General features: G+C 40.7%; 2 protein-coding genes across 8 annotated transcripts in view; one reads left to right on the top strand and one right to left on the bottom strand.

The window, feature by feature from the left end:
• TMEM56 (transmembrane protein 56) overlaps positions 1-11,314 on the bottom strand; it is a 29,408-nt gene extending 18,094 nt beyond the window's left edge. For 2 of the 6 annotated variants that reach the window (XM_026037943.1, XM_026037949.1), the window contains exons 1-4: positions 11,079-11,314; positions 9,644-9,783; positions 9,200-9,308; positions 8,503-8,588 (exon numbers count right to left, since the gene is read on the bottom strand). In XM_026037943.1, the coding sequence (XP_025893728.1) occupies positions 8,503-8,533 (31 nt within the window). In that variant the 5' untranslated portion in view covers positions 8,534-8,588; positions 9,200-9,308; positions 9,644-9,783; positions 11,079-11,314. Of the gene's footprint in view, positions 1-5,807; positions 5,949-8,502; positions 8,589-9,199; positions 9,309-9,643; positions 9,784-11,078 lie in introns of all 6 variants that reach the window. The other 4 variants (XM_026037947.1, XM_026037944.1, XM_026037945.1 and 1 more) reach the window with 4 other exon arrangements.
• A 597-nt stretch (positions 11,315-11,911) lies between these two features.
• CNN3 (calponin 3) overlaps positions 11,912-15,400 on the top strand; it is a 48,789-nt gene continuing 45,300 nt past the window's right edge. Inside the window, exons 1-2 of one of the 2 annotated variants that reach the window (XM_026037865.1) lie at positions 11,912-12,005; positions 12,751-12,902. In XM_026037865.1, coding sequence (XP_025893650.1) covers positions 12,840-12,902 — 63 coding nt within the window. In that variant the 5' untranslated portion in view covers positions 11,912-12,005; positions 12,751-12,839. Of the gene's footprint in view, positions 12,006-12,750; positions 12,903-15,400 lie in introns of those variants that run through there. The other variant, XM_026037864.1, reaches the window with a different exon arrangement.

Here is a 15,400-nt window from a genome sequence, read left to right as displayed (position 1 = left end):
ACACACACACACACACACACACACACACACACACACAGAGCGTTTCACCTGCCAGCAAAGTTTTAGGCTCTGGGCCTTTCACACACATCAACATCCCCTCACCCAGGCTATTTCAGAGGAAAAAAGCTGGTATTACCATTTGTGCCCCAGAAACCCTCCTCACTGCCACTGGACAACATATCACTGGTAATATACCCTCCATACAAGAACTATTGCCAATATTTGTTATTTTCAAAATGAAATACTGTCAAATTATTTTTCATTTTACACTTTCAAACAGCTATATAGAATACAAATATCACATAATAAAATCATGTTGACAAAATTAAGTATTAAAATTAATGGACTTTTTTTTTTTTCTCCCTTGCATATAATCCTTTACCAACTGCTTAAATTTCCTTTACCTGTTAAGGATACCCAATACTTCAGATGAAGAATTTTTATGCATATATATATATATATACACACACACACACACATATACACACAGACATATATAGATACACACACACGTGTGTGTGTGTGTATATATATATATATAAAAAAAATAAATAAAAGTTGCCCCCCCCCCCCAAACAACCTAACAGTAAGAGTACTTGTATGCTTGGGTCCCTAGATTACAGCCGTGCCTCCCCAGCAGCTGTACCTGGCGCAGAGCAGAGCAGGGAGGCCGGCCTGCCCCACCTTGGCTGCTGCTTCGTGACCCACGGAGCCATCGGGGCGCCACGGGGACGGCACCCACGGGAGGCGAGCAGGGTGGGCCGCTGCCCGAGTCCAGTGTCACTGACTTTTCAAACTATTTTAAACACGCTGCTTGCCTTCGCAGCTCAAAACAACTGTGACAACTACTTCCATCAAGACAAGAAGCAGCCTTTGGGGATCACAGAGGGTCTAAAAGGATAGTGAGGGCTGGCACGGTCACTCTCAGACCTGTGGGAATATCGGGAGAGGCAGGTTCAGGCAGATTCTTCCCACTCACACGCTAAGAACTAAGGGCTCTGACCAACAAGCTCCAGCACATTCAGCTGCGGTGTTTTAAGATGTTATTTCTCCCAACTGCCTGAGGTCATATGCGTTCTAGTAGAGTGCAACAATCAAAGCAGGTAGGTTTGTTATGTGCCAGCTTGTGACACAGAGTCTCTACAATAAATTGTGGCAATGTCTTAAAACGAACAAAGTGCTCTGCCAGAGACCATCCACCAGGGATCTCAGGCTCGGAACAACGCATCCTAGCCTTGTGCAGTTGCAGGACTAGGCAGCACCAAGGTGAAGGCCAACCAGGCCTTTGCCAGTGTGCGCGGCAGGCCGGCGCAGTGTGCTGTCTCCAGAGGATTCCTTGTGCCCAGCGTGCTGCGTGGGTGAAACTAGTCGGACCTGCCTCGCTGCATCTCTAACCAACACACGGTTAGCACATCGCGGAGCACGCAGCGCGTCATGACCAGAGGCAAAGGCGCCTTTCAACATCCCGGGAACTGGGTTGAGCAGTGCTCACTGCAGAGCTCAGAGACAACGATACATCGAGGCTGCTGGGCTGGCAACTGCTCTTCATGGGAGCACACTGCAGGATGAAGACAACATGAGAGTTTGCAGATAAATAATTGGTGATAGGGACAGGATTGGGATATCCCTATCACCCATCCTGGTGTCTTAGGCTTGTCCTCTTTTCAGACAGAAACACTCTCTGAGAAGATTCTAAAGAGTGTCCAGATTTGTCTGGGATTGTTGGCACCTGGTGGGATGCTACTGCACCTGTGTGCCAGCCTCAGCCTGGATGTCCTCAGCTGAGAAACCCTGAACAGAGACACAGAGCAAACACATTCAGTCCACACTGCCTGCCTACAGCAATCCCAGCATCACCAGGAAGCATGACACTTGCTGTGTAAAAGCAAGAGAGTACTCTTACAGAGTGTTGCATCAACTGACTATACAATCACTCTCTACATTTCCAGTCAATCTAAGTGCTAAAACTATTAGGCTTACTGCGCTTGCATTATGCAACCAGAGGACCTATTTCTGAAACACAGAAGCCAAAGGGTGGCATAAACAACCCCCAGGGCAGTGGTGCAGCCTCTTGCTTGCCACAGTCTGCAGTAGCTGGGTGGCTTTTCTTACTCACACACCTGAGTCTCACTCCTCCACCCCAGCTGCTGCACAGCAAAGTTGCAACTGAAAAACGGGAACTGCCAAGGAGCTCCCTAGTCCCAAATGCAACTTCTGAGCCAAGCTCTGCAGAAAAGAGAAGCAAGAGCAGTGGGGATGCCTATGGTCAGGTGTACAGCAGAGATTTGGGGAAAAAAAAAGATGCAAAGAATAAGTTATTTTCCATGTTTATGGAATGGCAGATATGCAGGACATGGAGATATCGCAGCAGCATTTGTAGATAACAGCATAATTCTGTTGGCTTCAGATAAATTACCTCCATTTCACACTACTATAAGGAAAAAAAAAAGGGGGTGGGGTGTGCACTGCCAATCCTCTGTGCTTTAATTACAAGAAAGCTGCTTCTTGTATTTTGAGCTTCATACCTATCAGGCCCAGGACTTTTGTGAGTTAGTGACAGATTTGACCATAAAAGGAATGAGTCTGCTAAACTGGAGTGTTAAAGAGGAGATAGTCCAACATTTCTAAGTCACAATCTGTAGCAATCCATACTCAGCTGAGTTGTACACACCTGATCCGTAGCCTTCTCCCTAGCTAATGGACTTTCAGTGCGGTACCTCGGGTGTGGAAGATCAAGTTTGCTGTCAGATGATTGCTTGCAAGTCCCACTAAAATCTGTGGGAGAAATGTGACCATGAATAAAAAACTGCCTGGCAGCCTCACAGCACTCATTTTCTAAGTAAACCTCTTATTTTGAAACCAAGCTTTCTCTGAGCTGAGCCACCCTCTCTCAGGAACAAAGCCTTTACCAAGGCTACTGTACTGGGAAGTGATGCAGATGTAAGAAAACAAAATTCTTTTGGAGCATTTAAAAATTATTTCAGTTGCTGATTTGAATTTAAATAGGATTAACTACATTCTGTCCACATTTACCAATTAGAGTAAAGCAGAAATTTATTAAAACAGAATTTTAATAAATGTTCAAAGCAAAGTCCGAAATAAATTATATAACATCATGTTGTGCTAGCCGTGGATTGAACTCAGTGACCTCAAAAGTGCTGAAATTTGTTTCCATCTTAGGAAGTTCCTAGGTCTACCCGTGAGCAGAAGCAGTTAATTCCCAGAAAATCAATTATACATGTAAGCAGAAACATCATGGAAGTAAAAGATCATATAAAAGAGATCAAGCACAATTCTTTCACAATATGTGAATCATGAGCAACTCCACCAAAGCCAACAGAGTTACACTAGTGTGAGTGAGGAAAAAAAACAGCTCCATCCTCCAAAAATTGCTAAGGCCACCCATAAAAGCCAATAAACTGTAGTAGCAAGTTTGACAGCATTTAATTCAGACAACACAAGACAGAAGAGCCAAAAAGGGTAAAAAAAAAAAAAAGTATCAGGGACATGGTGAATGGAAGAGGAAAACAACCAATCAAAGGATTACAGTTAAAAAAAAAATCCCCTCTCCCACAAATTCTCTTAGGAAAAAAAATGGTTAGAGTAGACATGTTCTGTGTGTTGATACACACTGGCTCAGATCCATTCAGATAAAATGTGAATCTTAATTTCTCAGCCTAGATCACTATGTCATATCCCATCACATTTTTATGAAGCATTGTACTAAACAATACCTTCATTTTCCTTTATTCTAGTTCATTTCTTCCAAACACACCTGCCCTTTTTCATTCCAGATCAGTTCATTTAGCTTCCCTGGCTCCTGTCACCTCCCCATTTGCAACAGCAGCTCTGACAGTGATACCTATTCCCAGTAATTGAACAAAGGCTTGTTTCTGGAAACTGTTTGGGCGCTAACCTTTTCCTCCTCTTCAGTTTTCTTTCCGTTCCCCTGTCTTTGCCATTTATCTCTCATCACACTGCCTCTTTCATCCAGTTACTTCTCACCTGCAGCATTTCTCATGCTATTGGTACTGTCCTGATTCTGACCAGGCAGAAGCTACTGAGGACCTGTAAAACAGCACCCTGAATTCATGCTGCTGCATTACAAACTGCTATGCTGACACATCATGTCAGCACTATCACAAAACATCAAACCGTATTGAGAGATGTGCTGAATACGAGCCACAGAACTATCGAAAATGCCATCTCTTCCCCTTTTCCCAGGTTATTCCATTTCCTCATTTTTTTTCTGCTTTATCATCTGTTTCTTGGTGATTTTCTGTTGCATTATTTTAATTCCTCCTCACAGTTGTCTTCTCCTGGCTTCCTTCATTGCTCACCTTACATTCCTCCATGCATTTTCTCCCTTCAGATGGGCTCTCACAAAGCCCAACAATGCAGGCAGCAAGGCAGCTTTGTTGAATGTGGCATTTGCTCTTTAATGAGCAACGCTGCACCTGGATGCATCTTTGGGATCAACAAACTGGAGGTCTGGAAACCACTCCCTTCCCAAAGGCTTAAGCCAGAGAGCTCTGAGATTAAAACGAGCTCCCAGTTTCCAAATCTGTGAGATGAAACACACCAAAAACAGCAGGAGGAAGCCTGAAATAATGCAAGCTTCTTTTCTTGCCGTGCACATCCTCCCTTTTGCGTTGCCAGGGCCAAGGCTCTTAGCAACCAGGACCCTATGGAATGGGGGACTGACAGGAATCTGATGATGTCAGAATGGCAGAAACTGAGAGAAAATGCACTTTGTAATGGCACACAATTGAAAAGCAGGAAATTGGTGTCAAATTGCCCAGTATTAAAAGCAAACAAATTATTTCCCAACTATTCAACATGCAAGGGGCACAGAGCAATGCCTTTTCTTAATATTCGGACCACTAATTAGAAAACCATAATATAAGCAAAGAACAAAGGAGTGCTTGTTGACAGCAGGTTTTGTGTTTTACACAACAGCATCAGGGTTTCAAAAGCAGCACATCAGGTTAGCAGACAGAGCACACACTTGGGCTAGCACCACTCAGCTCATCTGCATGCTAAAAAGCTTCTCAGCTGCACTTAGATCAGTCTGAACTTTGGCACAAGCCCGGGCAGCCGCATGGGCCTTAACTATGCCCCTGTCAGAATGCACCAGAGTGCAGAGCGAATGGCTCAGTAACACTGTCTCATGTCCAATACATTAGAGTAAAAAGGTTATGGAGTTTCTTCACAGGATACTTTCCTCTGCACATCCACGTCAATTTTTAAGATTTACAAAAAGTTGTCTATTATTTTTGTGATCTTTGCTTCCTTTGTTGCTGTGAGAAAGTACTGAAGAGAGAAAATCACTTAGCTGTACAGAGAGAACAATAAAACTGAGCAGACACTCAGCAAGTTGCTCAGTTAAGCAAGTCTAAATACTGTTCAAATCCATTAAAATGAAGAAGTAAACTAGAAACTGTTCTTCAAATATTTCTATACTACAGTAATCGGTAGTATATGTAATAACTATATATATATATTTTTTTTTTTCTCTCTCCAGAGAACAATATGATTTTTAAATTACTATCTCTTTTAAACACTAGATTCCTTTCATCCCATGCTTTGGAGTAGATACCAAAGCAGTAGAATGCATTCTTCACAAGGAAGTCTGAACTTCATCGGCTCTGGGGCTCCAGAATGTTCTATACACCTTTACTTTAATACTAATAACGTCTTATACCAAAGACCCTGTTCTTATAGCTCTGCTTGTTAGCATGGCAGTTTAAAAATTTTGTATCGAAACTCTCCTAACTTCTTAGAGATTAAATATGGCTTCTACTTACATCCACATGTTTAATGATTTTCCCCATCTTCAAGGCCTTGATCTGCCTATTGTTCCATATACGTCTCTATGCAGTTTTAGCCATATGAAGGCAATTATACCCCGTGCTGTAAGTTGCATGCTAAAACCTTGGACAACAGTCCTGATAAGAAACACATAAAGGAAAAGAAACAGGAATTTGAAATACACCAGTGCTAAAACACAGAACTAAAGGTTGCCTGTCAGATAGGTGAGTTATTTTTTAGGTTTCCATTTACACTGGCCAGCACCGTATGTATTTTTGCTAATGTGCAACACTATCTCTATTCACTTGCTGAAATGTTTCAAATATTAGAGAAGACTTAAATATAAAGCCAAAAGTTAATTTAAAAGAAAATAAGAAAAACATAAAAATAACCAAATAATCCTAACTGCATGTCTAACATACATTAGAAAAATGCTAAGGTGGAAGAATTTCAGCAATAAAAATATATCAGATTAGGTAAACATTATAAATTAGCTTGAATTAACTCCTTGTGAAAGATAACAAATATACTGTGAAATTGTGAACCATGTAATTCTCCTGCTACTTAATATGCTCTAAAATACAACATCCTGGTTTCCTTACACTGAGGTACATTTACTCTTATTTTGTGTGTGTGTGTATATATATATCTATAAATATATATGTATAAATGTATATAAGTATATATACTTATATATATAAGTATATAACTTATAAGTATATATAAGTATATATACTTATAAGTATATATGTATAAATATATATACACACACATACACACATGCCTTGCTGTAACATTTCTACAGGGAATGCTTAGAGAACCTACTGTCAGTACATGTTCATGGGATTTTGTGAATTACAGATATTACTTACCTGGAATTTCTCTCAAGAGGCCTTTATTATTTTTCCCCCCTCTCTCTAAATGGAGATTGTACCCCAGAGGAAATACCACTTTTGTGGGATTTTCAGATTCAGGATAATTTGGATAAGAGTCCCTGCACACAGGCAGACCTAAGCACGACCCAGGTGTCCTTGCCCAGCTACACTGTGCTGTGTTCTGCAGGGCACAGAAGTGTGGACAGCCTGGACAAGTCAGACTTTCTCTCAAAAGATTTACACACAATCATATAGATATCAACTTGGCCAGCCCCTGCAAGCATCTCTATTTCCATTGTGAGTCAACAGAGTCATCACATTCCATTGACTTTAACAGATTGGGAGTTAGACAGCAAAAAACGCCACCAGGAACTGCAATAGAAAGAATGCAAATGTGAAAAGGAGAAAGTTCTGTTTTAATAGTTAAAAAAAAAAAAAAAAAAAACTCATTATCTGGGCCATAACTTGGGATATTTAGGCAAGCAAAGCTGATGCATTTGCAAAAGCTGCATCATTATTTCTAAAGAAATACTAAAAACAGCTTAAATGCATGAGAAGTACCATTATAGCAGGAGGTATCACATTAGCTGTAATGGTAACATAAATATTACACGTTATTGATTACAGATATAAATCAAGACTTCTAAGACTACATATCAATAACTGTAATGATAGCAACTTCTGTACATTTCTGACTCACAAGAAACAAAAACTATACTCATCACAAAGTAATTGAGAGCAATTGTGCTACAAGGGACAAATCTCTTCACAGATGGGCTCTAACAGGTCCCAGTTCTGTCACCAAGTGCAATTAGCCAGTAGCTTCAGCTGCTTTCTCCAGCCTGCCCCTAGTTGGTCTACAGTGGTCTAGTCCACCCATTTAATTAAAAATCTCTTTCCTCCTCAACTGCAAAATTTCATACTTATATTATTATTATAGACTCTTTCAGATGCAATCTGCATGTCTAATACTAAAGAAAAGTCATTAGAAACCCTGTCAGAACTTTTTCTCTTCAAAAATATAACATAAGTTCCAGAAACATCAAGAGCACATAAATCTAGAGGATTTGCTTTCTGCAGAACTCAAGTTTTCCGATATAGAGTATGTTGTTTTTCAAATCACTTCTAATATTTAGTTACCTTGCCGAAACTAATATTTAAATACATGACCAAGGATGTGGTAAATTGTTTCACATTAAAATTTATCCTGTAACAAAACTGAAGAGGTTCCTGTCCAATTCCCCATCCAACACCTCCTATTGTTTTGCTAGTTTATTCCTCTGCAGAGCTGATGAAGCTGTTTGTGGAGTTGTACTCTATGCCAAACAAAACAAAACGACCTAATTTAACAAAACGACAGCACCAAGTTTACTGGTGCAAGGGTCATGGGGTCAATGGGAATTTCGTAAACAAACCTTCTGATATATTTTACTACAAAATTACACCATTGGAGTATTTAGATGAAGACTTTGTCCAAGAGAGCTACTTTATTGACTTAGCTTATTTTGGAGTAAATATTCCAGCCTGGCAAACCTCAACCATATAGATCTGTAGTTTTAAAACAGTTAATCATCTAGGAAGCTATCAATAGCAAACATTATCTGAACAAGTATTCTGCCTTGCTACTAAAGTACAACTTCTATATTAACCACTCTCATTCATACGTCTATGTTTAGAATTCATAATTACAAGAAAAATCAAAAATAATCATTCAAAATGACAATTAGAAAAACATGAATTTTGGTTGTATGGAAAAACTGGCTTGTTTGATGGTTAAAATCCAAAAAAAAATCTGAAATGTCAGAGTGTGAATTACCATCTGATTGTGAAAGCTGTCTACAATTCATGCCTTGTTCCTTCAGGGGAAAAATACTTTTGCTTATATTCTAATTGCAATCTTTCCTGTTTGAGACAAAAGAAATGGAAATTAGACATAACGTTAAATTTTCCTCATTTCAATTTAAAACTCACCATTTTAATTTTCAAAGAAGAAATTTAATGCAGTAAATATCCTAGGAAGCCTCTTCAGAGAATATGCACATATTCAAAGAACAGTAGGTTTTTCTTCAGCCACAGTGTCTTGCAAGTGGCAAATAAAAAATGACTATAGTATTTTTTAAGAGCCTGTTTTCTTCCTATCCCAGATGTTCAAGGTTTCCCTTTGAACAATAGTGATCAAGTATTTAAAAGAAGAGTGGTTGACATTAAAGTTCAAAGCTAATTTACTGGATGAGTAGCAGAGATGCCACAGACAGTCCTTTTAATTATTGCACTTATGTCACTTTACAAAGTCATAAGTCACTTAAGTCACTTTTCAGGGCAAATGCACTGCTTCCTCTCACACATTATTAGAACAAACAGATTACATGTACATTTTCAATATTACTAATTTTACAAACTAAATACAAGATGACCTGGACATTGGAAGACATGCTGTTTTTTGATAAACCTTAACAGAATAGACAGAAATCCACCACTGGGCATGCAATAAATTGAAATGAACGCAGAGCTACCTGCTTGCTTCATTCATTGTAGCTACATCTTGAAATCTCCCTGATTTATAAGGCTGTGTGCATCAAGGATGCAGTGAGTTGCCACCATGAAGAAAAAATCAGGGTCCTACTGATGAAAAAATGTGATTAGAAGTCTGTTCCTGAAAATGGGATCTGCACATACTCCATTTCATTTTCAAGAAAAAATACCTATATCGATATGTATGTATACCTCTCATACACACTAAATCACAGATATATCTGTAAAGCTTTGCTGCAGTTAGGATGCAGACTATCACTTTGATCTTTAAACACTTTTTTAAGCAGCCTCACTGAACTGACTCTTCCCTCAAGCCTCACAATCTGCTGTGGATACTACTTGAAAGTTGTGCTCCTTCTCAAGCAAAACTCAAAATGAGTAGGGGCTGCCAGCACTTGCTCTGTGAATCTGAGAGACAAACTTACTGGTTTACTTCCTAGACTTCTTGAAAGTCAAAGTATTTGCTTTGAGTTCAAAGAATGTAGATCCTCAGTTTTCTAGTCTGAAGAAGCAGCATTCCCCTGTATGCATCACTAACTTTTATTCTTGTATTAAATCACGTATCCTAGGGGAGAAGAAAAAAAAACAGTTTTCCAATACTATTAGATTTAAATCACATTTTTAATGATTTTAATCAAGTAGTCTTACAGAAGAACTCTATTTAAAAATGGGGACACATACAGATTACATAGTGTGAGAAGGGGAAAATAAGTTAATGTATTTTTAAATTACTTACAGCTATTGAAATTCCAGGGTTGCCTCTCTGAGTAAAATAATTAATTAAAAACATTCCCTTAATATTTCTTGCAGTAGGAAAAAGAACAAAGGGAAAATATTAAAATGCTTCAGAAAAAAAAAAATCTTAAAAAACAATTGCTATCCACACTCCTTCTGGTAAACTAGGATGTACTTTAAATTAGGGACATTATTTTTGTTGAAGAATTCTACTTCCTTTTGTACTTTCACCACAGACAAAAAAAAATCTGTATTTTAACAGCCTACAGAAATTATTGAGCTGGTTTACGACTTACTGAGTTGGGCTACAATAATGATATATGTTTATTCTTTGGAAAAGGACTGTGGTGCTTTTTTTCCATCTTCCTCGTGTAATTTAAAGATGTGCATCTCTGTTGTCCCTAGTCATTAGCTTTATGTAGCTAATTAGGCATTGAATCCTGGATCATCATCAAAACTGTTAAAGCCTAGTTGTTCCCAAATGTCAAAAAATATTAGGAGGAAGGGATTTTTTTGTGTGTGTGTGGCTTTCTGCAAATAGGTCATTCACTTGGGTAGCAGACCTTACTAAATTAACATTGTTCTTAAGAGTCTCTGATTTAAGAAAACTGCAAAGTTACAGGTGGCATTGATACAAACAAGGACAAAACACGATCTGCAGAACTGCGAGGCAAGAACCTGAAATATCCTAAGATCCTAAGACAGTAAGTCATAGCTAAACAGTATGTCTTATCAGTAAATTGTACTGCAATTTCTGTAATCTATGCTTGGGATAAGTTTTCATTAAAAACAATAAAGATTCAGCTGCCAAGGCTGACAGGGATACAAGAAGGCCAACCTGTTCAGAATGAACAGGAAAACAGCCACAGAAGGCAGGTGACTGACAAAGAATGCCAATGGGCTCCGTCTATTGTGTTTGTGCACTTGAGGTGCAAACACTCAGCCGCACGCCTGTCACGTCAGCCTGTGGGCAATGGGGCTAAACCACTCCTCCAAGCTCCGGAGTCACAGATCCCAGTTCCAAGGCTAGTAGGAGGGCCCGGCTCCCTGGCAGATAATTTAAGCAGAGCGATGAGGCAGCTCTGCTGAAATTTACTCTTTCCAAATCATAAAACATAATCTTACTCTTCTAGCAAATGTGCATCTGAGATTAGTCCAGTGGCTGAATCATCACAGTTTCCCCAACAAAGGCTGGATGCTGACTGAGATGAAAAACACACCGATCTGCTGCCCCACATTCCTTACTGAAATAAAAAAGCTTCAGCATTAGGAAAAAAAAAAATCAGGAGAGGTAGCAAAATATTAGCATGCTTGGTTGTTGCACATTATCGCAGGTTATGCGCGGACAGTACTTCCACACACACAGACTACCTGTGGCTACTCCTGCACGCTGCGGCGGGCAGTGTGCCGGGGAGCCGCACAGCCCTGCCCCGCGCGCACTTCCCAACCACGGACCGACCCGCCGCCGCCAAGGGGCCTGCCCGCCGCCCCCGGGGCGCCACGGCCGAGCCCGGCGCCGCGGGAAGGCTGCAGGGCTGCGGCGGCGACGGCAGGCGCCCATTTCTGCTGCTCCCAGCAACGCACCCAGCGCTTACGGGGACACAAACCCCGCCGCTGTAGCCTAAGAAGCCTCTTACGCTTTACTGGCCATTACTGCTACATGCAACCCGCCCAAGGGAAGACCCTCCGAGCAGGGCGCGCACTGCCCGCGTCCCCGCGCGCGCGCACACGGCACCAACGGCCCCAACGGCCGCGCGGCCCAACGAGCAGCCCCAACGCTCTCTGAGCAGGGCCCGCCCCGCCCCGCTCGCTTGGCGCCGCGGAGGAGGTTTGAGCCGCGCCGGCTGCCGTCGGGCGAGAGGCGCCCCCGCCTTCCCCCCCCTTCCTTGCGCGCGGGGCGGCCCCGCGGCCGCAGCATGGCGGCCCTGCTGCCCTGGCTGGGCGCCGCCGCCCTCCTCCTGCCGCTGCTGCTCGTCCCCGCGGCTCTGCTGGCGAGGCGGCGGCGCGGCCCGCGGGCGCCTCCCCTCAGCCTCCTGGTGGTGGCCGGCTCCGGTAAGTGGCGGGCGGCCGCGGCGCGGGCCGCTCCGGCTGCCGCCGCAGAGACTGCGGCTCCCGGCAGGCAGCGCGCGACGAAACCCCAGTTATCCCTGCGCGCGGCCCCGCTGCCTGCCGGGAGTTGTAGTCCGGGTGGGCGGGGCGAGGCAAGCCCCCCGCCCCCTCGTGGCTCGCGTGGCCCCTGGGGCGTTTTCACCAACGGCGGTTCCGTTTCTGCGGCTTGTTTTGGTGCACACCTATAGCTGGCACTTGGGTTTCTGCCCACGGGTTTCGTTTATCAGCTAGTTCCATCAGTAATGAGACACTGTTTTTGAATAATTTTATCTTAAATAGATAGTTTTATCTTTAAATAATTTTATTCAGGGGGATCATGCTGCCGTGGTTTCATCCTGACAGTTGTCCCATGCTGTCGTGGCTTTCGAGTATGGACTGCAACGTAACTGCTGATGATTTTTCCCGTTAAACAAATGTTTTCCTCTTTGTGAATCAGTTTCAAGCTCCCTGAGCTGAAAAAGTTCCATTGATGTGGCTTCAATGGGAGTTGAATTTATTCATGTCATTTAATCCCAAACAACCTCTAGCTGAATCCTTTACTCGTGAAAGAGTTTGACTGATACTGTGAGCACCAATAAATGTTAAAAGGAAAAATGACTGATTCAGCTGAGGAGATTAGAAATTACAGAATGTTTCATATACCAACTGCAGTTTTTCTTTTTTCTTTCTTTTTTCTTTTTTTTTACAGGTGGGCACACAACAGAAATCCTGAGGTTACTTAGTTGTTTGTCAGAGTCATACTCTCCTAGACATTATATTCTCGCAGACTCAGATAAGATGAGTGAAGCTAAAATACGTTCTTTTGAACAAAAGAGAGCTGAAACTTTCTCCAATTCCCAGGTAACTTGTTAAATATGTTCTTGTAAGACAAGCTGATCATAATATAACATAGTAATTCATGACACCATGAAAGTGTCTTGAATAGGATTTTTAAGATCAGTGTCTATTGTTTCATTTTCATAGCTATTGATAACCACTTTTGCTAAAATTCAGTTACCTTTCTCTCCACATTGTTTTTCACTCTTATGAAAGTGAACTAGATAAGGACATTGCATGCTAAGGATGAGAGTTTGATTAAGGCTAATTAGAAAGTAATTCATCTACTGTAACCAATGTTGCAGGTATCACTTCAGATAAATCATTAGAATATTATAGTTTCACACAAGTCATTTTACTAAGCAACTTCCACTCTCTATGCCTTCAACTGCTAATAGGATCATGTACTTTTTTTGTTGAAGGTGAAAAGTTAGAGGAACATATAGGAGATACTCATTTTCATTTAGCCATTCGTCTTCCCTTCCCTTCCCTTCTCTCTCTCTCTCTCTCTCTTTTTTTTTTTTTTTTTTCCCGTGCATACTGGCCACTCAGCAAAAATATTCAGAGGGAAAATGGAAGATAAGTTCTTCCAATATTTGCTAACTTTCAGTGTGCTTTCAGCTACCATATGTTTTGGCACAGGTGGTGCTATAGAGCCTAAGATATTTAAAAGTCATTTATTAGTGGCTTCTTGCAGCCTTGAATAAATGAATGGGAAAACTCTGAAAATTACAGAGTTCAGAGAAATGAAGTATTACCTCTCTGTCTACTAAGTCTCCTGAAAAGAAAATCATGTAGTTTCACCAAGTTAGGTGCCTCCTATGAAAGGTGTCCTGCCCTGCTATGGCCTCTCTGTTCTCCCCTTTTAACCTGTAATCAAGGTTATTCTTCATGGTTCCTCCAGAGCTGATGCCCTCAAAATAAAGATTTTGCTTCAGCTCCTGCTGACCACATCTAGCAGCAGAAGGATCACTTAGAATTTCTGACTGAGGAACTCAACCTACATTCTTCGCTCTAAATTACACCTTCATTTTCCTCAAATTCCCATGTTTGAGATGGGTAACCAGATTAACTAGCTTTTACATAATGCTCTTCCAGCCACACATTCTTCTCCATTTTATGGTTTGTGAAAGAAACTATGCAAGGAGATTTTACTCTTCAGCATGAAAGGAGACTAAATAAACCCAATTCCTTTAGAAAGACTGTTGTGTGTTCAGTTGAGCACATTATTATAAGTCACAGCAGTGCCAAGTTTCCATAACTTCTCCTTGCATGCTTGCAGAGCAACATTAACTAGGTAAAGGACATCACTGATTTAAAAATTGCAGTGCCTCAGTCAACCAGTTTTCAATTGCCAGCCTGAAACATCTGGCTCAAGTAATGAGAAAGTTTCTGATTCTGCTGAAGAAGTAATGGAAAGTAAGTGCAACAACAGAAGACAATAGGAGATAAAATGGTCTAATTTTACATTTCTAATGTAAACAGAAGAAAATCTGTTCCCCGCCAAGTTAATATTCAAGAGTTGGTTGATATGTAGGTCAAAGTCCTAACATAAAAGACAGACATTTGCATGCAAAGTTTCAAGCATGTTTTTTTCTTTTGAATAATATAGATAAAATAAGTTTGATCTGTGTTTGCATCTTACAAGTAGATTTCTACTTTGATGCCACAAGGGATCCCTACCAAATTTTGCTGAAATCAGTTTTCCATGATAAAGAAAATTGTATGCGTTTTTTTATTTGTTTTCTTCAGCAGAGAATGTTTAGCTACATTCTTCCCGTGAGGGGTGTGTCCACTGAAGCCTGAAAGCTACACTATCATCCATATTTATTGCAGGCTTTAGTATTATTGTTTGGTCTTAGCCTAAGGGAACATGGTGAATGCAAAAAACACCTTTTTTTTTTTTTTGAAAGGTAATTTCACTGTCAAAATGGTTCTATGTTACCATGCTTTCAAATTGTCTGTATTAAATCAAGAAGTTTTGTTGTGCTACATTAAAAACATTCACACTTCGTATTGGGACTATATTCCATTTTTTTCTTCTTTTGTAAGTTTATGAACTTGAAGAATTTTAGGTTTGTAGAGCAAAATATGTCAGTGAAAAATAAGTTATTTAAAAACTTTTCCCCAAGTAAATGTAAGTCTTATTCAGTTATTGACACCTTTATAGATTATACTCTGCAGCTACTTTAAGTTTGTATAGATACTTTAACAACAGTTATTTATTAAAAGGTACTACAGGGGTCTAAACTCCACTTTATGGCATTTCTCCTTTATCACTTGATCTCTTCCAGAGCTCTATGAAAGGGAGAGCTGGTGATAACCAGATGCCTACTGAATGGGGAGCAGGGGGCATGTTTGTTTTTCCATATACTGTTGTCAGACTAGTGCAGTCAGAGTTTCAACACCTGCAAATAAAACATAAAGCAAATAGTTTGTATTATCTGCTAATGCCTTCCAGTATCATCATAATTAAAACTTATTGCATTGAAAAAACATTTCACTCAAGGAAAGAACTTAAT

The sequence above is a fragment of the Nothoprocta perdicaria genome, unplaced genomic scaffold (assembly GCF_003342845.1).
Source record: "Nothoprocta perdicaria isolate Ctin4 unplaced genomic scaffold, notPer1 scaffold_20, whole genome shotgun sequence".
NCBI lineage: Eukaryota > Metazoa > Chordata > Aves > Tinamiformes > Tinamidae > Nothoprocta > Nothoprocta perdicaria.
The sequence above is the reverse complement of the archived record's forward strand: the minus strand, read 5'-3'. Positions and strand labels throughout refer to the sequence as shown.